Here is a 24,516-nt window from a genome sequence, read left to right on the forward strand (position 1 = left end):
GTTATCTTCCTGATGAAGCCCTTTCTGTTATTGTTGATGTGAACAGTCACATTATCCCAGCACACAGTCAATATTCATCATAATGAATCCAGATCAGGCTTTCCAAACATCACAGGACAGATCCAGAACAGGCGCAGCAAAAATAGGTACACCGTTTGCTTTACTTGAACACATTTCATTGATCTTAAACTGAAAGCAGGTTAAACCACTCTTCTCCTGACATATCTGAGGGTTTCTTCTGTGATAACCTAATTATTATGGAGACCGGGATCTCTCCTTCCAGACTATGGTTCCAGTTAACATACTACCAAAGCTTCTCAGGTACTTCAAATTTGAGAGGTTTGCAGATTCCTGTTGTTTCTGGATTGTTTTTCCGCCTCGTGTCAGATTATTTAAATCTTTGAATTTTCATTTGCTGGGAACGCCTAGCAGAAGCCCCAGTCCATGAGATCTTCAACGCACACCTCCGGCAGAGCTTCAACAGCATTCCGAGGGAGACTGGGGACATTGAGTCCAAATGGATCATGTTCATCATCTCCATTGCCGAAGCTGCTGCATTGAGCTGCAGCCGCAAGGTGGTTGGTGCCTGTCGTGGTGGTAACACCCGAACCAAATGGTGGACACCAGAGGTGAAGGAAGCCACCAGGCTGAAGAAGGAGTCCTATCGGGCTTAGCTGGCCTGTGGGACTTCGGAGGCAGCTGACAGGTACCGACAGGCCAAGCAGAATGCGGCTCGGGCAGTGGCTGAAGCAAAAACTCGGGTGTGGGAGGACTTCAGAGAGGCCATGGAAAAAGACTTTCAGACTGCCTCGAAGAGATTCTGGCAAACCGTCAGGATGGGAAAGAGGTGCTCTACCTGCACTGTGTATAGTGCTGGCGGAGCGCTGCTGACTTTGACTGAGAAAATTGCGGTGGAAGGAATACTTCGAGGATCTCTTTAATCCCACTGACAATCCAACCTCATCCGAGGAGGAAGCAGAGTCTGGGGATGATGGGGATGACCCGCCAATTCCCGGCCCCGGATAAAGCGGAAGAAGATGGATGGATGGATGGAATTTTCATTTGCTGATGTGGGAGCAGGAGGAGGCCGGGGGTCCATGTTATTATCTAAAGTCATTTTAATGTCTTCAGGCACTGATGTTCCACAGCCTGGGGTAGGCAAGAACTAAAAACATAAAAAAGAAAAAGATATGGACTTAGTGACAATAACTGAAGGGACCCTGGATTATATGGATGGATGGATGGAGCGACCATGGTTCAGGGGGTTGGGAAGCTCATCTTGTAACCGGAAGGTTGCTTGTTCGATTCCCAGCTCTGTCTGTCCTGGTCATTGTGTCCTTCACCCAAGACACTTCACCCAACCACCTACTGGTGTTGGCCAGAGGGGCCGATGGTGCGATATGGCGGCCTCGCTTCTGTCAGTCTGCCCCAGGGCAGCTGTGGCTACAACTGTGATTTGCCTCCACCACTCTCACATTCCACCAGTGTGTGAATGTGAGAGTGAATGAATAGTGGTATTGTAAAGCGCTTTGAGTGTCTAGAAAAGCACTATATGAATGCAGTCCATTATTATGAATGGAGGGATGTATAGACCAGTTTCAGGCCTCAATGGTGTTCACTTAAAAGTATCTGAACTCTCTTGGTGTGTGAATGCCATTAAAATAAAAACCCCTGTGGGCTTACTTTGTGTTTGGATAATGGTGCTGGTGGAGCATGCTGTCTAACATGTCACTCCAAAATCTCCCACAGGTGTTCAGCTGAGATCAGCACTTCATCTTCATGCTCATCAGAGCATTCAGCAGTTCTACCGACATCCACCTCTGCATTAGAGTTCACACTGGATCATCCTTAGGTTTATGTTGTAAGGATGGATGGACCTGTAGAGGAGAAGATGATGGGATCAGCAGGTAGGAGATAAGTAGTTTGTCTCAGTACATGTTAATGAGGCAGAAACACATGCAGTCCAAGCTACCCAGTCATAGCTGTTGTTGTTTCCATGGAGAACCTGCTGCTCTGCATCACTCAGACCCTTAATGTCAGGGTGGCCGGACTGGAGACGCGCTAACTCCATAGAGGGTGTCACACGGTTTTCTCATAGAAACTCTGAGAAGAAAAAAATCTGATCTGCATTAAAAGAGATATTCATTCAATTCAAATTTATTTATAAAGCGCCAAGTCACACAGTCGCCTCAAAGCACTTTATATTATAAGGCAGATCCTACAACAATGCATACAGAGGAAAAACCCAACAATCATATGACCCCCTATGAGCAAGCACAATGGGAAGGAAAAGTTTCCTTTTAACAGGAAGAAACCTCCAGCAGAACCAGGCTCAGGGAGGGGCGGGGCCATCTGCTGCAACTGGTTGGGGTGAGAGAAGGAAGACAGGATAAAAGACATGCTGTGGAAGAGAGACAGAGATTTAACAACAAGCACGATTCAGTGCAGAGGTCTATTAACACATAGTGAGAAGAAGAAACACCCAGTGCATCATGGGAATGCCCCAGCAGCCTACACCTATTGCAGCATAACTAAGGGAGGATTCAGGGTCACCTGGTCCAGCCCTAACTATATGCTTTAGCAAAAAGGAAAGTTTGAAGCCTAATCTTAAAAGTAGAGATAGTGTCTGTCTCCTGAATCCAAACTGGCAGCTGGTTCCACAGAAGAGGGGCCTGAAAACTGAAGGCTCTGCCTCCCATTCTACTTTTAAATACTCTAGGAACAATAATATGTATACCCATAATGTTGTGCTGTGGACATTTATGTGCTTTTTTGTGCAGAGGAGTTTTTTTGTTTCCTGTTCTCATGCTGTCCTCCCAGGAGCCCAGCATGAGTAGAGGTCTCTTTTTTTCCTCTTGTACTTTCCCATTGTAGTGTATATTTCAGTGGGTTTTTTTTCTGTAATGCTACCGATCTCCAACCTGTATCCCCATATGATGTCTGTGTAAGGTCGGGGGGGGGAATTGATTGATTGATTGAAGTAAGCGTGTAGTGTGAGAGCGAAGTGCTCTATGATATGGTACTATAAGGTCATTAAGATAAGATGGGGCCTTATTAAGGAAAGCATGTATAATGTAAGCAGCACTGAACCCTGTGGAACTCCATAATTAACTTCAGTGTGTGAAGAAGACTTTCCATTTGCATGCACAAATTGGAGTCTATTAGGTAGATATGATACAAACCACTGTAGTGCAGTACCTGTAATACCTAGAGCGTTCATAAGACCATGAGTTAATGTTTTACTTATATATTTGTACGTATTTAAGTCGTGTCTTCTCACGTTCTAGTGACTGGTCTGTCTGTTTTTCTCCTATGAATCTCCTGTGAATCCATCGTGTGTTTTCCCTGCCGTCCACCTTCCTATGCCTCCATTCATCCTCCGTCATGTTCGTGTTCATGTTTGCTGTTTAGTTTGTCCCAGTTCAGATTATCTTTAGTCCCGTTTGCCATTTTCACCTTATGTTTTACTTTTCAATAAACCTCCTTCGCACCTCCACGAGTGCCTGCACTTGGATTGTACAACAGGGTTAGGTTTGTGTATGGGATTTCCTATGCCCCCTGAATGCACCATAGGTGTGCATGTCCGCAGCTTCAGTTCAGAGACAAACGGCAGCCGAACAACGGACAGTGTGCACGTTCATGAGACCGTGAGTTAATGTTTTACTTCACTCAGTTATGTTGGTGTTTAGCCATGAGTGTATTTGATGACTTACCAGCAGTTTCTGCTTCTGCTTAAATGACTTTATGCATAAGTGGCAGCTGGCTAGCATAACAGATTTGTTCGCTAATTGCTTCTAGCAGAGAGTTTCGTTGTTATCGTGTTGTTGTCACGTCCGGTGTAGCGGACGTGTGGAGTTTGTAGAAAGGACCCAAAATGCGGCAGCTCTGGTGCAGGTGAGTATTTATTGAACAAAAGTGGACACAAACAGAAATGGCGAGGGTGAGCATGAACTAAGAAAACCTAAACTGGAAAAACTAACAGAACTAACCAGAGACCAAGATACAGGGAGGAAATACACGGTGAGACGGACGGAGACGGAGATGGACGGACAGACTCCAGACCATGACACCCCCCCCCCCCCCCCCAAAGGCTGGCTTCCAGACAGCCCAACAAGAAAAACAAAACCACCACAAAAACAGAAAACAACCCGACCAGGGCGGGCGGCGGGGGTCCAGGAAGGAGGGCTCGAAGAAAAACAAAACAGGAGCACCAGGAGTCCAAAAACAAAACGTGCACGACAAACACTGGCGCACAAAGAACAGTTCACTAGTAAGCCAGGGGGCCGACCGCGTGGACGGCAACGGCGGCAACAGGGAAACAGTTCAGGGGGCCGACCCGGAGGTCGCCGGCACAAAAGTCCATAAGTCAAACGGTCGGGGGGCCGACCAGGTGGGTGACCGACCAGGTGGGTGACCCAGGTGACAGAGCTGGTCTGGAGGCCGGCCGTGCGGAAAGCAACGGTGGCGACGACGTAGAAACAGGTCAGGGGGCCGGCCGTGAGGAAGGCAACGGCGGCGACGACGTAGAAACAGGTCAGGGGGCCGGCCGTGAGGAAGGCAACGGCGGCGACGACGTAGAAACAGGTCAGGGGGCCGGCCGTGAGGAAGGCAACGGCGGCGACGACGTAGAAAGAGTTCAGGGGGCCGGCCGTGCGGAAGGCAACGGCGGCGACGACGTAGAAACAGGTCCGGGGGCCGGCCGTGCGGAAGGCAACGGCGGCGACGACGTAGAAACAGGTCCGGGGGCCGGCCGTGCGGAAGGCAACGGCGGCGACACAGGCGAAGGGGGTCTGGGGACCGCCCACCGCCCGACCAACAGCCTAGAAAGCGGCCGGTTAACTGCAGACCCAGACAAGGCAGGACCAGGCGAGGCTGAAGCTGAAGCTGGACCAGGCGACGCAAAGGCTGCTGCAGGCGAGGATGAAGAGGCGGAGGCTGGACCAGACGAGGGTGAAGACGCTGCAGGCGGCGGCGTGGAAGCCGGAGGCGCTGCAGGCGGCGGCGTGGAAGCCGGAGGCGCTGCAGGCGGCGGCGTGGAAGCCGGAGGCGCTGCAGGCGGCGGCGTGGAAGCCGGAGACGGAGGCGTGGAAGCCGGAGATGGAGGCGCTGCAGGCGGTGGTGTGGAAGCCGGAGACGGTGGCGCTGCAGGCAGTGGCGCAACAGGTTGGACGGGCCCCTCGGACCCTCCAGCGGAGGCCAAAACAAAGCCAACAGGCATGAAGTCCTTTGGCTGACATAAAGGCAATTGGTGCTGCACTGAGCACTGACTCTGCCCAGGCAACGCTGACATGTTCTCAGGAGGCTGCTTAAACTTCAGGGGTCCAGAATCAGCTGGGGACTGAGACCTAGCCTCTGGGGAAGCCCTGGAGTGGAAAACTCTGCCAACAGCGGCTAAACCATGAGAAACGCACTGAGTAGAAACAAGATTTTCTCCCTGCATGGAGTGAATGAGTGAAACTGGGGACTGAACGAGTGACGGGGCTAGCGGTGACACTGGAGCCTGTGCTGAAAGTGACACAGGAGGCGCTGGAGACTGAACTACAGGAGGCGCTGGAGACTGAACTACACGAGGCGCTGGAGACTGAACTACACGAGGCGCTGGAGACTGAACTACACGAGGCGCTGGAGACTGAACTACACGAGGCGCTGGAGACTGAGCTGAGAGCGAGAGAACAGCTGACACTGGAAACTGAGCTGAAGGCTGCTGGGCAGCAGATAAGCAGTTCTTATTGCCGTCTGCTGCACAAAACATACCCCTGAATAAATAGTCCCATAGTTCGAAAAAGAGTCCTCACTCACCACAGCTGGCGATTCAGAAGTCCCAACGTCCGGCTGTGGGGTGACGCGCCGGCGGCGCGATCGTCGTTTTCTCCCCGCAGACGGCTCCGACGGGCCAGGCAAAACCACATCCGGCGGGTCAGACACAAACAGAAATGGCGAGGGTGAGCATGAACTAAGAAAACCTAAACTGGAAAAACTAACAGAACTAACCAGAGACCAAGATACAGGGAGGTACGAGGAAACACGCAGGGGAACAACACAGACGAACCAGCAACTAACAGAGGCAGACACGAGGTTTAAATACACAGAAGGATAACGAGGGAATGAGACGCAAAAGGAGGGCACAGCTGGGAGTAATCCGACCTGACGAGACAGGGGAAAAGTAAACTGAACACACTGAGAACAAACACGGACCTTCAAAGTAAAACAGGAAACACATACACGTAATGACATAACACACCAACTTAACACAGACTGGGGGACACAGAACATAGGAACATGAACCATGAAACAGAAGAGTACAAACACCCAAGGTAACCAAAACCACAGAATAATAAACTAAACTAAAACATAAACACGGAGTCACAGACTCCAGACCATGACAGTTGTTGATTCTGTGCTCTGTGTACCAGATGGTAAAACAGTGTAAAGTTGCCTTCAGTGCATAGTTGTATGCGGTGTGTTAATGCATAATGTCTGACTGAAAGTTTACGTAACCAGTCTGAAGTGATAGGTCAGCTTATTTACTTGTATACTGTATTTAAGTACACCTCAGTTGTATATTTATGTTTATTATGTAATTAGATTTCTAATTGATTTGTATCATTATGCTTTGTCTACAGAAACCACACACACACACACACACACACACACACACTCACCCACCTGCAGGCACATTCTCAATTGGAAATACAAAGAATGACAACTTTATTCCTGGACTCTGCCTGTTTGTTCCTCTCACATCTGAACATTTGCAGGTGTTCTGACCCGACACTCTGAAGTGATTGCTGCCAGCTCAGATTTCTTTAACCCTTCTAAACATGGATCCTCCTTTATTTTTCTCACACGGCTTATCCCTTTTGCCATGACACTAAAAGACACGTTGATGGTTTGGAGGAAGTAATTACTGAAGTTAACTCAGAAAGATCAATTGGAGAAAAAGCATCTAAATGTCATGATCCTGGGCCATGTTGGCCCAGCATTCTTAGTTTTCATGTATTCTTGTATTTTGTTCTTCATTTAGGCCACGGTTCCTGGGTCAGTTGTTCCTTATTTGATTTCCCCTTGTGACTTTTACCCCCTGTGTGCCCCTCTGTATATCTGTGAGCCCTCGTCTCCCCTCCTTGTGTTTCATTCAATGTTTTCCCCAGCCCGTTATGTCTGTGCTCTCTCTCTCTCCTCCTGTCTGAACCTCTGTGTACTTCCTGTTTTACTTTGACAGTCTCTCGTCAGTATGCGTCATGTTGTGTCAGCTGTGTTCCCCGTGTGCTCCCACTTCCCTCGTTAAACCTCTGTGTATTTATTTCTTCGTCTCCCTCTGTTCGGTGTCGCATTCTTCCTCATTCATGGCCGTGTGTTTCTCTGTGTGCTAGTGTATTGCTTCCCAGTGTAGTTTCTTATCAGTTTGTTTCGCCGTTTCCCTCCAGCAATAAAAGCTGTGTTTTGAGTTCATTCCTGCCTGTGTGAGCTTGCGTTTGGGTCCACTTCCTGCCTGCCACACAGCCGAATCATGACATAAATGAATATCAATGGTACTGAAAGTATGTGTAGATAATGTTACATCTGTGAGATGATTTTGAATTTTTTCTCTAATGGTTAAAATGTTATTTGTGAAGAAGTTCATGAAGTCATTACTAGTTAACGTTAAAGGGATGGTTGGCTCAACAGAGCTCTGACTGTTTGTCAGCCTGGCTACAGAGCTGAAGAGAAACCTGGGGTTGTTCTTATTTTCTTCAATCAGTGATGAATAGTAAGATGTTCTGGCTTTGTGGAGGGCTTTCTTATAAAGCAACAAACTTTTTCTCCAGGCTAAATGATGATCTTCTAAATTTGTGACACGCCATTTCCTCTCCAGCTTACGAGTCATCTGCTTTAGGCTACGTGTTTGAGAATTATACCACGGAGTCAGGTACTTCTGATTAGAGACCTTAGTTTTCACAGGAGCTACAGTATCCAGAGTCGTACGTAGTGAGGAGGTAAAATTATTAACAAGATAACTCATCTGACCTTGTAGTACCATATCACCCTATTAGAGCACTTCGCTCTCGCTCTGCAGGCCTACTTGTTGTTCCTAGAGTATTTAAAAGTAGAATGGGAGGCAGAGCCTTCAGTTTTCAGGCCCCTCTTCTGTGGAACCAGCTTCCAGTTTGGATTCGGGAGACAGACACTATCTCTACTTTTAAGATTAGGCTTAAAACTTTCCTTTTTGCTAAAGCATATAGTTAGGGCTGGACCAGGTGACCCTGAATCCTCCCTTAGTTATGCTGCAATAGACGTAGGCTGCCGGGGGATTCCCATGATGCATTGAGTTTTTCCTTTCCAGTCACCTTTCTCACTCACTATGTATTAATAGACCTCTCTGCATTGAATCATATCTGTTATTAACCTCTGTCTCTCTTCCACAGCATGTCTTTTATCCTGTCTTCCTTCTCTCACCCCAACCGGTCGCAGCAGATGGCCCCGCCCCTCCCTGAGCCTGGTTCTGCCGGAGGTTTCTTCCTGTTAAAAGGGAGTTTTTCCTTCCCACTATCGTCAAAGTGCTTGCTCATAGGGGGTCATATGATTGTTGGGTTTTTCTCTGTATCTATGAAGCGCCTTGAGGCGACTTTTGTTGTGATTTGGCGCTATATAAATAAAATTGAATTGAATTGAATTGAATCTCTGTTGGAGTAGCGTTCAGGTAGCTGCTCATTGTGAGTTTGAATCTGCTCCATTAATATAACTACAACCTAAAATCCAGCCTTTCACAGAAAGCTCTTTACTCTTGAGACGTTGTCACAATTTAAACTGTGTGTTTTTCTTCTATATTTTGCTATTGATCAGCTATTTTGCTGCCATCCCATGCGCAATATTTTGGTCTCAGTGGAATTACCATCCCCACCCTAAATGACCATAGCCCCTCCACCCTTATTTATTTATTATATTCTATAACTGCCCTTGTATACAGCCCCACAATGTTTCTGTTTCAATGTTTCTACACATACACCATGTATATAGTTTACTCACATATATGTATAGATACATATTGCTTTTTCCCCTCATTGTATATTGTTTTCTTTACTTTTGCACCTTTGTGTTCCAGCTACCTAATTTCCCTGTGCAAGAAACTGCACAATGATGATAAAAGGTCTAAGGTCTAAAAATAATCAGTCTTTTCTTATTCGGCCCCTCACAGTTGTTCACTTTAACCAGAAAATGCTTGACTCTAAAGGTGCGACAAAGTTTTGAGCAACTTGTCAGGAAGCAGTAAATAAATCACAGGGAAACACATCAGTCAAATTTAGGACATATGGGGAGTTAAGAAATGTTACCAGACTTCACTCATATTGAAGAGTGAGTGATCAGTGGCTCATATTTAATGTTTGCATATTTCTGAGTGTGATGCATGTTTATGTCTCTGTCTCCTTCCTGTAGAGGAGAAGCTTGGGAAAATGCGGACAGAGTTTGTGTCGAGGGTGTCAAAAGAAATCCTCATACAGCTCCTCGAGGCCCTGGTTGCAGAAGGTGTGTTTAATGATTTGGAGAAAGAGAGCATTATGGAGAACAACCGGGTTACAGCAGATAAGGCACGCTGTATCATTGACGCAGTGAAGAAGAAAGGAGACAAAGCCAGCGGCATAATGATCAGACATCTTCAGACCAGAGATCCAACTCTCTCCTCTCAGCTGGGTTTATGCTCCGGTCCATCAGCTAAGCACGGTGAGGTTGATGGCATCTTCTCAATAATCAATCAATAATCTTCTATTAGAGGGATAAGAGCATGCTGCAGTGGTTTGTATCATATCTATCTAATAGACTCCAATTTGTACATGTAAATGGAGAGTCCTCTTCACACACTGAGATTAATTATGGAGTTCCACAGGGTTCAGTGCTAGGACCAATTCTGTTTACATTATACATGCTTCCCTTAGGCAGCATCATTAGAAGACATAGCATACATTTACACTGCTATGCTGATGACACCCAGCTCTATCTGTCCATGAAGCCAGATAACACACACCAATTAGTTAAACTGCAGGAATGTCTTAAAGACATAAAGACCTGGATGGCCGCTAACTTTCTGCTTCTTAATTCAGATCAAACTGAGGTTATTGTACTCGGCCCTGAAAAGCTTAGAAATATGGTATCTAAGCAGATTCTTACTCTGGATGGCATTACCTTGGCCTCCAGTAACACTGTGAGGAACCTTGGAGTCATTTTTGACCAAGATATGTCCTTCAACACACTTATTAAACAAATTTGTAATGTATTTGCAACTACTGAAGCGTCGGGAACTTCGGGCCAGGTTGTAATGCTTTTAATGTTTCTGGCCATTGACATCTTAACCTCTCTTCTTTTATTCATTTAGAGGCTCTTCAGAAGTGTCAGATTAACTTCAAATCAAAACTAAAGAAGAAGTTCCAGTGTGTGTTTGAGGGCATCGCTAAAGCAGGAAACCCAACCCTTCTGAATCAGATCTACACAGAGCTCTACATCACAGAGGGAGGGACTGCAGAGGTCAATGATGAACATGAGGTCAGACAGATTGAAACAGCATCCAGGAAACCAGACAGACCAGAAACAACAATCAGACAAGAAGACATCTTTAAAGCCTCACCTGGAAGAGATGAACCAATCAGAACAGTGCTGACAAAGGGAGTGGCTGGCATTGGGAAAACAGTCTTAACACAGAAATACAGTCTGGACTGGGCTGAAGGCAAAGCCAACCAGGACATCCAGTTCATATTTCCATTCACTTTCAGAGAGCTGAATGTGCTGAAAGAGGAAAAGTTCAGCTTGGTGGGACTTGTTCATCACTTCTTTACTGAAACCAAAGAAGCAGGAATCTGCAGCTTTGAAGACTTCCAGGTTGTGTTCATCTTTGATGGTCTGGATGAGTGTCGACCTCCTCTCAACTTCAACAAAACTACAATCCTAACTGACCCTAGAAAGTCCACCTCAGTGGATGTGCTGCTGATAAACCTCATCAGGGGGAAACTGCTTCCCTCTGCTCACCTCTGGATAACCACACGACCTGCAGCAGCCAATCAGATCCCTCCTGTCTGTGTTGGCATGGTGACAGAGGTCAGAGGGTTCACTGACCCACAGAAGGAGGAGTACTTCAGGAAGAGATTCAGAGATGAGGAGCAGGCCAGCAGGATCATCTCCCACATCAAGACATCACAAAGCCTCCACATCATGTGCCACATCCCAGTCTTCTGCTGGATCACTGCTACAGTTCTGGAGGATGTGCTGGGAACCAGAGAGGGAGGAGAGCTGCCCAAGACCCTGACTGAGATGTACATCCACTTCCTGGTGGTTCAGGCCAAAGTGAAGAAGGTCAAGTATGATGGAGGAGCTGAGACAGATCCACACTGGAGTCCAGAGAGCAGGAAGATGATTGAGTCTCTGGGAAAACTGGCTTTTGATCAGCTGCAGAAAGGAAACCTGATCTTCTATGAATCAGACCTGACAGAGTGTGGCATCGATATCAGAGCAGCCTCAGTGTACTCAGGAGTGTTCACACAGATCTTTAAAGAGGAGAGAGGACTGTACCAGGACAAGGTGTTCTGCTTCATCCATCTGAGTGTTCAGGAGTTTCTGGCTGCTCTTCATGTCCATCTGACCTTCATCAACTCTGGACTCAATCTGCTGGAAGAAACAACCTCCTGGTGGTTTAAATTATTTAACACACCAAAACTCCAATCTCTCCACCAGACTGCTGCGAACAAGGCCTTACAGAGTCCAAATGGACACCTGGACTTGTTCCTCCGCTTCCTCCTGGGTCTTTCACTGCAAACCAGTCAGACTGTCTTACGAGGCCTGCTGACGCAGACAGGAAGTATCTCAGGGACCAATCAGGAAACAGTCCAGTACATCAAGGAGAAGCTCAGTGAGAATCTGTCTGCAGAGAAAAGCATCAATCTGCTCCACTGTCTGAATGAACTGAATGATCGTTCTCTAGTGGAGGAGATCCAACAGTCCCTGAGATCAGGAAGTCTCTCCACAGATGAACTGTCTCCTGCTCAGTGGTCAGCTCTGGCCTTCATCTTACTATCATCAGAAAAAGATCTGGATGTGTTTGACCTGAAGAAATACTCTCCTTCAGAGGAGGCTCTTGTGAGGCTGCTGCCAGTGGTCAAAGCCTCCAACAAAGCTCTGTAAGCAAGGACATACTTCTCATTTTATTTTTAAAATACAGTCATTGAGTTTTGTTTAAATCGCTGGTCCATAGCTGCTGCTGATAACATGTTTTAGCTTATAATTTATTTGAGGTATTGTGGGATACGAATGATGAGCTTGATCACATTCTTCACACCTTTATTACCAGTTGTTGTACCTTATACTTTCACGGCTGCAGCTTTCCAGCCCCCAGCCAAACACACACCAATAACAACAGTATGGACCCAGTTCAATCCGTTTTAAGCCGGCAAGGCGTGATTGCGGATGCCGCTCTGGTGTGTCCACCTCCTCCACAGCCGTGCCGCAGACCACACCCTAAAAAAAAAAAAGCCGCGGACCACACCCCGCCACATACCCCATCACCCTACTGAGCCGAACCTACCCCCCCCGCGCCCGCAAGCAGGAGAGGGAATCAGCCCCATCCGCTGGCATCCGCAACTCATGGCCCAGCGGGGGGATGTGTTGGTTCCGGGGGTCTGCCGTTTGTCCCACAGCGATGATGAAGCTGATCTGGTGGCCACCGTGTGGACCGGAGGATGCCTGTGTGGCAAGTGGAGGTGGCGCAGCAGTCACGGCATGATCCGAGGCTCCCAGGCGGCTTGGCAGGCAGCCGTTACGCAAGACCACACAGAGCCCCAGGTGGAAGGAAGGCTGGTCTAGACAGCACGCCAACCTCAGGCTTGGCAGGGTCCTCGCGCACCCCGACATCTAGCCCCGGCTGGGAAGGGCTCTTGTGTGCTCTGACCTTTGGAACCTGCTGAGCAGGTCCCTCACGTGCTCCGACCTCAGCTGCCCTCTTCCGGGGAACAGGCACTTGTGTAGGCATCTGCCGGGCACCAGCCGCTTCTACCCGCGGAGTGGGTAAGAAGCTTTAGTCAGAAGCTGCTGCAGAGCAGGGCCAAACATTCCTACTGGCCAACTGCTATAACTACAAATCCTATAGTATAACCCATCAAATTAACCTAAATATTTCCTGACTACAGAAGTTTTCCACCTGAGTTGGCATCAAGCTCATCTCTTTAATAGATCACGGGGGCAGCACCCTAAGCAAAGAAACCCATTCCTCCCTCTCCCCAGCCACCTCTTCCAGCTTGTCCGGGGGAACACCAAGGCGTTACCCAGTGTGTCCTGGGTTGCCCAACAACTTATTGGGAGATATCTTTGTCAGATACACGAACCACCACAACTGGCTCCTTTCCATGTGGAGGAGCAGTGGCTCTACTCTGAGCCCCTCCCGGTTGGCTGAACCTCTCACGCTATCTCTAACGGTAAGGTCAGCCACCCTTCAGAGGAAGTTCATTTCTGCCGCTTCTATCCACACTCTCATTCTTTCAGTCACTACCCACAGCTCGTGACCACAGGTGAGGGTAGAGACGTAGATCCCCTCTGCGAATCACTACCTTATTGTGGTGGAGGGGTTTGTGTGTCCCAGGGATCCCAGGGGCTATTTTGTCCGGGGACTTCTGCCCCTGGTAGGGTCTCCTATGGCAAATTGGTTGTAGGTAGGTGAGGAACAAAGAGCGATTCAGAAGATCCCTATGAGTAGAACACCAAGAGAACAGTTCACCCTGCCAAGCATCAGGTGGGCAGGCCTTAGTCCATGGGGCCTGGCCCTGCACAGCCCAAAAAAGGGCCCATGTCCCTTTTTTGGGCTGTGCAAGGAACCTGCTGCCCACCACCCGCAGGTGCCGTAGGGGTCGGGTGCATTGTGTGCCGGGTGGCGGCCTGGAGCAGAGGCCCTGGTGGATCAATCATCAGCTACCAAAACTGGCAATTGGAACATGGAATATCACCTCTCTGGTGGGGAAGGAGCCTGAGTTAGGCATGGGGTTGAGAGGTACCGGCTAGATATAGTTGGGCTCATCTCAACGCATGGCTAGGGCTCTGGAACTAGTCTCCTGGAGAGGGGCTGGACTCAGTTGCCCCTGTACTAGATAACTCTATAGATATTAGAATTATAATAGTGACCAGCAGTACTGAATGCCTGTGCCACTCAATGACTGTAGAAAACATGGACGACGCGACAGCTCCCCCAAAATGAAGCTAAAATGTCTCTATTGCCCCCTGGTGTCTGGCTGCAGTATAGGTCATAAACTCCGCCTCCTCCATGTTAGCGGATGGGATTGGGGACAGACAAAAATAAATTAATTCTCATCAGATAATTTTTTTCCAAAGATTCTTTCTTTTGTTATCAATAGTTCTCATCACGCTGATTTATGTCCAAGGGGTCTCCTTTCCCATAAGTTTGATTCTATCGCGGTGATGTTAAATTGGCGTGTAACTTCATCATAACAGTTTTGACTGGCAGCTGCAGTCACAGAGAAACTTGCGTATCTCTGTTCAGGAATAGCAGATAGAGCATAGGCTCTGAGAGAAGGGCCAGCGTTTTTGTTACGAAAACACGAACGACTGTTTTAACCTGACAGCCTGAGGTGTTCTTCAGTAAACTGGACTACCCGACAGAAGGACTCAAGGCCCCACTGCACCTTTTTGGTAAGTTAAATGTGTTTGTAAGCTAATCCGTAACTACCGTCCATAGCTAGGTCCTGAGACCTAGCTAGCTAACATGAGCACTCGGCTGTCGGGGAAACTTGTTTTGTAAAGTTCGTTTATCTAATCCTTGCAGGTGAATGAATTTATCCTGGCTAAAAAAAATCAAGAGAAACGCCCCGGGCTGCTCAGTCATTAATTACCGTTACTGTACTTTTATTACAAGTATTATACTGTAAAAGTGACAGGCTGCACTCTGCTTCAGCTCCTGTGCAGAGCTGATTATTAAATATGTGCAAACAACAGTTTTCAGTCTCTTGCCACATCTGTAAAGACAATAAATACCAAATTTTAAAAAAAGCTTGTACTTCAGTCACTCCTCATTAATCAGTATCTATGGATTAAACTGTTGAACTGAAAATGTAAGAGAAGAACTTCAGATCCTGAGTGTGTGAGGACAGAGAAGGACCAGCTTTATTTCAGATTTGAGAGATAAACTTTATATTTGAGTTTGTGATGGTTCTGTTCTCTTTGTGATTACAGGAGCTGTCCTCAGTTTCAGACCTCAGCACCACCCAGTGACAGCAGACAGATCATCCAACATGTTAACTGCAAAATGAACTGATGAAAACAGTACAAAGGTTAAAGTACCACATGTGCTGCAGTGAAAGCTGCAGCTGTTTTATTGATAAAGTTAAAGACAAAAAACCAAAAGGATTAATCACCCCTGTAACAGTGTCACTATATATCAGCATTAACAGGACCTCAGTTTGGTGTTTCACAAAGCTGCTGATCTCAGACTTGCACAGCTTCCGTTTTAAACACTTGATGTATTCAGCTGCATGAAGAGCACATTTTTCTGACACAATTAAATAAAACCTGATGAAGGTCAAAGGTCGTCACTTGTATTCGAACTACAAACTTGTCATCTGGAATTCTTTCACAGTTTTTTGCCGATGGTGTGTTATTTACCATAAAGTAATTCAAAGTTATTTATACCAGAGTAACTAGAGAGGATAATATATTTTTAAATATATAACTTTCTACAGGACTGAGTATAATATCTCTATGTAAAAGTCCGGAGCCTCTGGGGAGAATCCGAGTATTTATAACATTACACAAAGCAAAGGTCTCCATCACAGTGTTCATGAAATGCTCGGTGTATCCATCTCCTGGGAGGAGTGCTGAAGATTTCCCTGTGAGGGAGCTGCTGGTGAAGATCATGAGTCCTGCTTGATCAATGCGATGAGCTTCAGTCTTCCTGGTGTTTCTTAAATGAAGCCTCTCTCAGTGGGTCAACAGAACGTCTGGCACAGGACAGCTGTGATGAAAGAAAGGGAAGAAGTTTCTCCAAACCTCTGGACCCAGGAAACCCAGCTTGGTCCTCATGGTGTGTGTCCTCATGGAAATGGATAACAAAACCTAAGGAGTGCTGAACAGTGTTGGTCAAGTTACTTGAAAAAGGTAATCAGTAACTAATTACTGATTACTTCCCCAAAAAAGTAATCCCGTTACTTTACTGATTACTTATTTTCAAAAGTAATTAGTTACTTAGTTACTTTTTAAAACATGATTTATCCCCTAAATAGGTAATAAAGCAATAGATCTTTCAGCCCAATTCTATTTTTTCTGCATAATCCATCATATAAAATGTAATCAAATGAAAAAGTCTTTTTAAAACTACTTGATAGGTTTGTAGCATAAACCTATTCGCTGGAACGTTAAGGACAATTTACTACACAGAAAAAGCAAGACACAAGTAGGCAAAATTCTTTGTGTTACTCATGCATGAGGGAGAGAACCACGACAAGCGCCGTTCCTTCGCTTGACCCCAGTCGCTCTCGTCCGCTCCCCCATAACATTGTTCTTTTATTGAGCTCACATGAATATACATAGGTTCATTAACATAAGACGTCTACATACACACAAAGAGTACCTTGTCTGTGCGTTGTGTAAGTTTGTGTGTGTGTGTGTGCGTGTGTGTGTCATGATGGCACCGGTTCTGACATAAACGGTAGTAACCAGACCGAAAAGCAGCGCACATTTCGGTGCTTTATTTCGGTGCTTTTTTTTCCTGAGCTGTGATACACTTTAGATTCTAGCCAATCATTTTACGTTTCCGAGGATAGTAGGCGGGTCCAGGTACGTACGTTCTTTTAGAGCAGAGCTACAGATTAAAAATGCCCAAGGCGAAGCAGTCAAAGTCTGGCTGTACTTCACAGCAAAAGATGCAAACTCAGCAGCCTGCAACAAGTGCTTTAAGGTGATACTGTGCAAAGTAGCTAACACCTCGAATCTGATGAAACACCTGGCGATGCATAGCGTTTTTTTTAAAAGCCGAGAAATGCACCGTATTTGATAGCAGCAGCAGCCGTTCTTCTCTGCGTGAGTAGCTTAATGTTGTTCGTGTGTAATTTACGTTGAGTAGGCTAACCACGTTATTACATTAATGCATGTAAGGTGAACTAGCAAACATCATCATAGCTACATGCGGCTGTCTTCTTGTTTGATGGCAGATACTCCCTTCACCCTGGCCAAAAAGGCTAAAATGACCAAAGAAAAAGTGGGAAACAGTTAAACATGAGAGGTTTTTGGACAAAGTTTGTGTTTTTTCCATTGTTTAAGCACTGCTTCCAGCCAAGAGCGATATCATATATGCCCCATAGCTGCAGAAAAGGCTAACATTGTTATCTTTTTACAAAAAAACAGCTGAACATGAGAGGTTTTTGGACCAATTTTGTGTTCTCCATTCTTTAAGCACCGGTTTGAGCACCGTTTAAGCACCGGCACCGTTTCAAAAGTACCGGTTTGGCACCGGTATCGGATAAAGCCTAAACGATACCCATCCCTAGATATACGTGTTTGCTATACCATATATCAGCAAGAGAAGATACGACCTCTCCTAGGAGGTGTGTGATCTATGCCAGAACACTCTGTAGAGGAGTGAACGCACCCCCCTCTTCATGCTACACAGAGTTGTTACAGACCTCCTAGGATGAGACATTCTTTCAATCTACAAATGATTATATACTTCTAAGCATATATGAGTAAATATTTCTAAGCATAAATGACAATAAACGATACAAATCTAACACTAGTTTTATTAGTTTTAATCTTTTAACTTTATGCATCAAGCAAACATTAAATTATATGCACCATTCTCTGACTGGAAGAAATTTGTTTAACATTTAAACCTATTTTCTGCACATTCCAGCACATAAAATAAAATAGTTTTTTGCGTTTACACTCACTCTTTCAAATCGATGCACGTAAAACACAGCAGAAAATTAATAAAATCAAAGACTCAAAGGTCAATCAAAGGTCCTCTTGCTCTATTTTCACCTATATAGCAGGAGTGGGGCAGGCGGAGGTTTGCCCTGGTGCAGGTGTGCCGCAGTGGTCAGTGGAAGGATACGGCAGTTTCTCTGTGAATTTCACATTCCTGTGGCAGTGTATTTGGTGCTTGCTCGGACGTTTAGGGGTTTTTTCGCTGTAAAAAGAAGTTTTCTTCCCACGCAGTGAGCAGCGGACGCTAATGTTTTTGTCACTTTTTACGGAATCAAACTCAAAGTAAGGTCAGCACCTCCACGCTTTAAATGCTGCACGCTCATACACTCTCCCGCACTCGTTATATTATCCATTTGTGATCTGCACACAGCTGTTGCCACGAACGTTGCACTCGCTTACGTCATTGTCATGAGACACTCTTGCAAAAAAATCACAGTTTCAGTAACACAGTAACGCAGCGTGCTTAGGAGAAAGTAACAGTAATCGTTACTTGTAACGGGTTACTTATTATAACGTGTTACTGCCAATCTCTGGTGCTGAATCATTCAATAATACAGACTATTAGAGTAATAGGTGTGTAGCATCACTAGCAACAAGCCCCCAACACATTGCGTATGCTAGCGGCTAATTTAGCAAACAACTTAACAACAGAGTGATTTTAGATATTTTAGAACTATAAGATGATAAGCTGTGTGTCTTTTTCATAATAGTGACATGGTTGTATTTACCTCAATTGAACGAGTCGTCAGTCGCGGTAAACCCATCAGCAAATAAACTGGGCGTGTTTGCGGTCACGCCCAGGGGGTGTGTGGGCGGGAGCGTTACACAGTCGCTCCACCTGAAGTCACTACTGCGCAGACTCTGGCTCCAAAAATGCAAGATGGCAGCCTCGGCAAGCGGGATATTTTGGCTTAATTTTTGCACAATGTGCTGTAGCGTCATCCATGTTTTCTACATTCATTGGTGTCACTCTGTACTAGTATAAGTAAATCTAGTAGCTATTCACTGGTTTCCCTTTAGACTTAATAGAGGTCTAATTTAGTTTTCTGTTAGGAAATTTAACTTAAAGTGTTTTATTTGTCCCAGGGCAAAATCTCAGTTAATTATTTTTTTTAATTAATTAATTAAAATCTGAACTGTGGTGCAAACTGAGATATTCATCTTGAAATCTAGATTCAACATTAAAATCATTTTTGTTTGATGAAAAATGTCATTGTTTCTTCAGCCTGAACAGGTGTAACCTCTCTGAGAGAAGCTGTGAAGCTCTGTCCATGGTTCTCAGCTCCCACTCCTGTAGTCTGAGAGAGCTGGACCTGAGCAACAATGACCTGCAGGATTCAGGCATGAAGCTTCTTTCTGCTGGACTGCAGACTCCCCAGTGTATGTTGGAAATTCTCAGGTTAGGATTTTTTGACTGATGATTCAGAATTATATAAGCTGACAGCTTTTATATGTGCCTTTAAAATGTGACAAATGGTCTTTGATTTGATATAAATGATCAATTCTCACAATAAAGATCTGAGGACATATATGATGATGCAAGAAAAAATGATATAAAATAAGACTTTTTTTGCTGATACAAAAGGTTAACAAAACGTGATGAATCAAGATAATTATATTATTAATAATTATTATTATTACTGAGCTGGAAGAGATGGGTAGAGTCTGGACTTCTCTGCTGCTCCCATGAACCGAACCTGGGTAAGTGGTGGACAATGGATAGATGGATTCTCCTTCTCAAATATATATAAAAAAAACCCTCTCACCCCCGCGGACTGTCTATCCTTCAAGCTTGGGTCCTCTACCAGAGGTCTGGGAGCTTGAGGGTCCTGTGCCGTATCTTAGCTGTTTCCAGGACTGCACTTTTGGACAGAGATCTCCTTTTTATTTATTTTTTTTTTTTTGCCTGTCCCGTTTGGTTCTTTTGCCATCAGAATTATTGTCTGAAGGTCAAGAAAGATACCCAACAGATTTACTATACCAAGTGGACCATCCCGGCCTTGCCGTATTGGTCCATTTGATTGACCTTTGTTTTTATTGTTTATGTATTTAATTTTATTTTCAGTTGTTACATATGGAACAGACATGACTGTTGGAAAGGAAATGGAGAAAAAAGAGTGGGAGGGAAAGAAAAACAGCGGGGAAGAGGAACGGTGATAAAGGGCACAAAAAAAGGAGGGGGGGGGGGAATGCAGCTTAAAAACACTACAAAAGACCAAGGATAAAAGGATTAGATCTACCTAACTTTCAACACTAGTTACACATCACTACTTACACAACACTTCAATTTATCTCAGGATGGCTAAAACATACATTCTTAGATGACTCTTGGCTAGATGTAGAACAAGCACTTTGCAATAATCTAGAAATTTCAGATCTACTATTTATCAGCTCAAACATCAAACGACATGAATGCCCCAGGGAGGGGCCACTTGCCCCTCCCTTCCTTCCCTCCCCATCCCCAGCTGCCTCCCTATTCCCGCTCCACCACAATCACCCATACATGCAGGGCCTTGGGGTGCAGGTGTGTCACCAGGGTGCAGGGGAGCCATTCATGCCCTGGGGGACGGGGCTACCTTAGAACACACATGCATCAACACTACATATGAGCGGGCGGAGGTTGCCCGTCGGAGCGGGGGGCTGGGAGGAGGAGTTGGCCATCCGATTGGGGTCTGGGATGTGGGGCCTTCCTGCTACTGCGGGGTCAGGGGCGGTGTGCTTGTCTCCACCCCAGGGAAAAAGGGTAACACCTCCTGGGTCTGGGTGCAGTTTCCCCCTCTGGGGGCAAGGGTACCTAGACCGGGAGTATAGAGTACGTTTGGGGAATGTGATTGTGTGTACAGTGTCTACTTATGTCTGTCTCCACATTGGGTGAGTGCTGAGTATTTGCATATGTGTGCATGGGGGTGGGAATGGATGTTCGTATCTGTGTGTGCCTGTTTGTCTGTGTCTATATTTCAGGTTGGGTATTAGACGCCATCTCTCTAGGGACATCTCAGGCCCTCCAAGGTATGGAGGCCTATCTCCCCTCACCACTCTCCCTGCCGGTGGCTGGTGCCCTCCGACATCGGTGAATTGGTGGTTCTTGGTGTCTGAGGCAGTACCGGCTCACTCACAGTGGCTGCTTGTCGGGGCCTGGCACCTGTGGCTCGGTCGGGCCCCTTCAGGGGGTGGCGTCCACTCTGGCACAGCTGGCTGCCAGTGGAGCTCAAGGGCACGTCACTGCAACCCCCTCTGGCTTCTGCTCCGTGGCTGCTGAGTGACTCCTCGTTTGGGGCTCTTCTCAGCTTTTTCCGGGAGGGTGGCACGGTTGCCCATCTGTTAGTCTTCCTTGGACTCTTGCGCTCTGGGATCTTTGGATGTCTGGAGCCTGGATCTCATCCACACCTGCTTCATGCCCTGGGGGACGGAGCTATAGCTCCCCACACCCTCTAGCAGATGGTTACATGAAGGAACCTTTTGAATACAAGCCCGCTCATGCTGCACAATAATATTCAAAATTTAGTATTTACTGTTATATACACATAGATTATTGCGATGATGTTGTTTATTATATTGGTCTCTTTTGTCTTTGTTTGTTTTCTATTTTTGTTTCTCAACAGGTGATCCAGGTGATACATACATATAGAGATTTATATATATATGTGTGTGTGCGTGTGTGCGTGTGTATATATATATATCTGGGGGTTTTCTTGAATAACAAACTTCCATTTGAGAAACAAATTAATTCAGTTGTTCAGCCTATCCAAAGTGAGATCATTTTTATCCTTTACAAACCTGGAATGAGCAATCCATGCGTTCGTCCTTTCTTAACTGGACTACTGTAATTCGCTATACGTTGGTGTCAGTCAGTCCAGCCTGGCACGGCTCCAACTCGTACAAAACGCTGACCCGGGTGAAGAGACACAGAAATATTACCCTGGTGCTTGCCTCTCCACATTAGAAAGGCCCAACTGTCACTCTTTTTAAATCCAATCTTAAAACATATTTCTTCTCTTTGGCTTTTTATACTGCATGAGAGTTACCTTTAAAAAAAAAAAAAAAGAGTTAATGTTATTGTTTAATTATTACGTTGTACAGCACTTTGGTCAACTACCTGTTGTTATTAAATGTGCTTTATAAACAAATAAGTGAAATGAAATCAAATTTAATGTTTCCCTAAAAAGAATGAGTTCTTAGGACCCATTCTTTATTTACTTCCATATGCATATATTTTATACCTGGAGTATAACCTGGAGTACCTGGAAAACTCTAATGTAAAATAAAATAAAATACATTAGAATGTATTTATTTATTTACTTCCTGCAGTGTCCCTGGTTGTATGATAACAGAAGAAGGCTGTACCTCTCTGGTCTCAGCTCTCAACTCCAACCCCTCCCATTTGAGAGTGTTAGACCTGAGCTACAATCATCCAGGCAATTCTGGAACACAGCTGCTGTCGGCTGGTCTGAAGGATTCACAATGGAGACTGGACACTCTCAGGTATGGATATTTGTATTGTGAGGTACAGACCATACAATGATACAGACAGGATGAAACCTTTGGCAGAACCAGGTTCAGGAAGGACAACCAGTTGAAGGGGAGGGATCAGTGGAGCCAAATGTCTTTTATAAAAAGCAGTTAACATGAATGGGTAGTCTTAAATAATCACAAGAAAGTGTGACAAAGGGTAAAATGCATAAGGGTCTAGTGCAGTGTAATTTTAGAGATGTTGCACAAATGGAAGAAAGCAGTCTTACATATTTGTTTAATATGTGCGTTGAAGGACATGTCCTGGTCAAAAATGACTCCAAGGTTCCTCACAGTGTTACTGGAGGCCAAGGTAATGCCATCCAGAGTATGAATCTGGTTAGATACCATATTTCTAAGATTTTCAGGGCCGAGTACAATAACCTCAGTTTGATCTGAATTAAGAAGCAGAAAGTTAGCGGCCATCCAGGTCTTTATGTCTTTAAGACATTCCTGCAGTTTAACTCATTGGTGTGTGTTATCTGGCTTCATGGACAGATAGAGCTGGGTGTCATCTGCATAGCAGTGTAAATGTATGCTATGTCTTCTAATGATGCTGCCTAAGGGAAGCATGTATAATGTAAACAGAATTGGTCCTAGCACTGAACCCTGTGGAACTCCATAATTAACCTCAGTGTGTGAAGAGGACTCTCCATTTACATGCACAAACTGGAGTCTATTAGATAGATATGATACAAACCACTGCAGTGCAGTACCTGTAATACCTACAGCATGTTCTAATCGCTCTAATAGGATATTATGGTCGACAGTATCGAACGCTGCACTGAGGTCTAGCAGGACAAGCACAGAGATGAGTCCACTGTCAGAGGCCATAAGAAGATCATTTGTAACCTTCACTAAAGCTGTTTCTGTGCTGTGATGAGCTCTGAAACCTGACTGAAACTTCAAATAAGCCATTCCTCTGCAGATGATCTGTTAGCTGTTTGACAACTACTCTTTCAAGGATGTTTGATATGAAAGGAAGGTTGGAGATTGGCCTATAATTAGCTAAGACTGCTGGGTCAAGAAAGGTTTAACTACAGCCAGCTTGAAGGCCTGTGGTACATAGCTGATTATTAGAGATAGGTTGATCATATTTAAGATCGAAGCATTAATTAATGGCAGGACTTCTTTGAGCAGTTTTGTGGGAATGGGGTCTAAAAGACACGTTGATGGTTTGGAGGAAGTAATTATTGAAGGTAACTCAGAAAGATCAATTGGAGAAAAAGAGTCTAAATCAATATCAATGGTACTAAAAGTAGCTGTAGATAATGTTACATCTGTGATTTGGTTAGATGATGATCTCCTAAATTTGTGACACGCCATTTCCTCTCCAGCTTACGAGTCATCTGCTTTAGGCTACGTGTTTGAGAATTATACCACGGAGTCAGGTACTTTTGATTAGAGGCCTTAGTTTTCCAGAGTGCCCCACTTGTTACGTTCCCCTGAGGGGTCTAGGCGGTGAGGGGGAAGTAACAAAAAGTGTCCGAGTCAGAAAAAGGAGTCAAGAAGGCAAAAGGGTTAAATTAAAGAGTTTTATTAAAGTTTCTATTAATACTAACTAAAAGAGACGGACAAGCCACTATTACCGTTTAAAGAAACAAACAAAACTCAAGCGTTAGTCAATAAAGTACAAAGTAAGTCAAAAAGAGTGCAGCTCACTAGCTGAAAACCACACTAATGGCACTCTGGAGCTACAGTATCCAGAGTCGTACGTAGTGAGGAGTTAAAATTATTAACAAGATGATCGACCTCTGTTGGAGTAGCATTTCGTTAGCTGCTCTGCTTTATGTTGGTACAGGCCATTGAAGATGATAACAGTGGGTGGATTATATTCTTAATTACAGCACTTTCAGAAAGACATCTACTGTGATGAAGTCTACTCTCCACTGCTGTGTAATCAGTTATTGTAAATGTAAATGTTATCAGGAAATGATCAGACAGGAGAGGGTTTTCAGGAAACACTGTTAAAGGTTCAGTTTCTATGCCATATGTTAAAACAAGATCTAGAGTGTGATTAAAGTGGTGGGTGGGTTCTTTTGAGAGAAGCCAATTAAGTCTAATAAG

The 24,516-nt window shown here is 45.2% G+C and overlaps 1 protein-coding gene across 1 annotated transcript in view; it reads left to right on the forward strand.

The window, feature by feature from the left end:
• Positions 1 to 24,516, forward strand: part of LOC146372704 (NLR family CARD domain-containing protein 3-like) — a 33,884-nt gene that overhangs the window by 1,505 nt on the left and 7,863 nt on the right. The window contains exons 2-6 of the mRNA XM_084953389.1: positions 1,750 to 1,907; positions 9,415 to 9,699; positions 10,349 to 12,140; positions 19,166 to 19,339; positions 22,249 to 22,422. Coding sequence (XP_084809515.1) covers positions 1,868 to 1,907; positions 9,415 to 9,699; positions 10,349 to 12,140; positions 19,166 to 19,339; positions 22,249 to 22,422 — 2,465 coding nt within the window. The 5' untranslated portion in view covers positions 1,750 to 1,867. The remainder of the gene's footprint in view (positions 1 to 1,749; positions 1,908 to 9,414; positions 9,700 to 10,348; positions 12,141 to 19,165; positions 19,340 to 22,248; positions 22,423 to 24,516) is intronic.

Source organism: Perissodus microlepis, chromosome 15 (genome assembly GCF_051167445.1).
Source record: "Perissodus microlepis isolate ML-2025 ecotype Zambia chromosome 15, ASM5116744v1, whole genome shotgun sequence".
Taxonomy (NCBI): Eukaryota; Metazoa; Chordata; class Actinopteri; order Cichliformes; family Cichlidae; genus Perissodus; species Perissodus microlepis.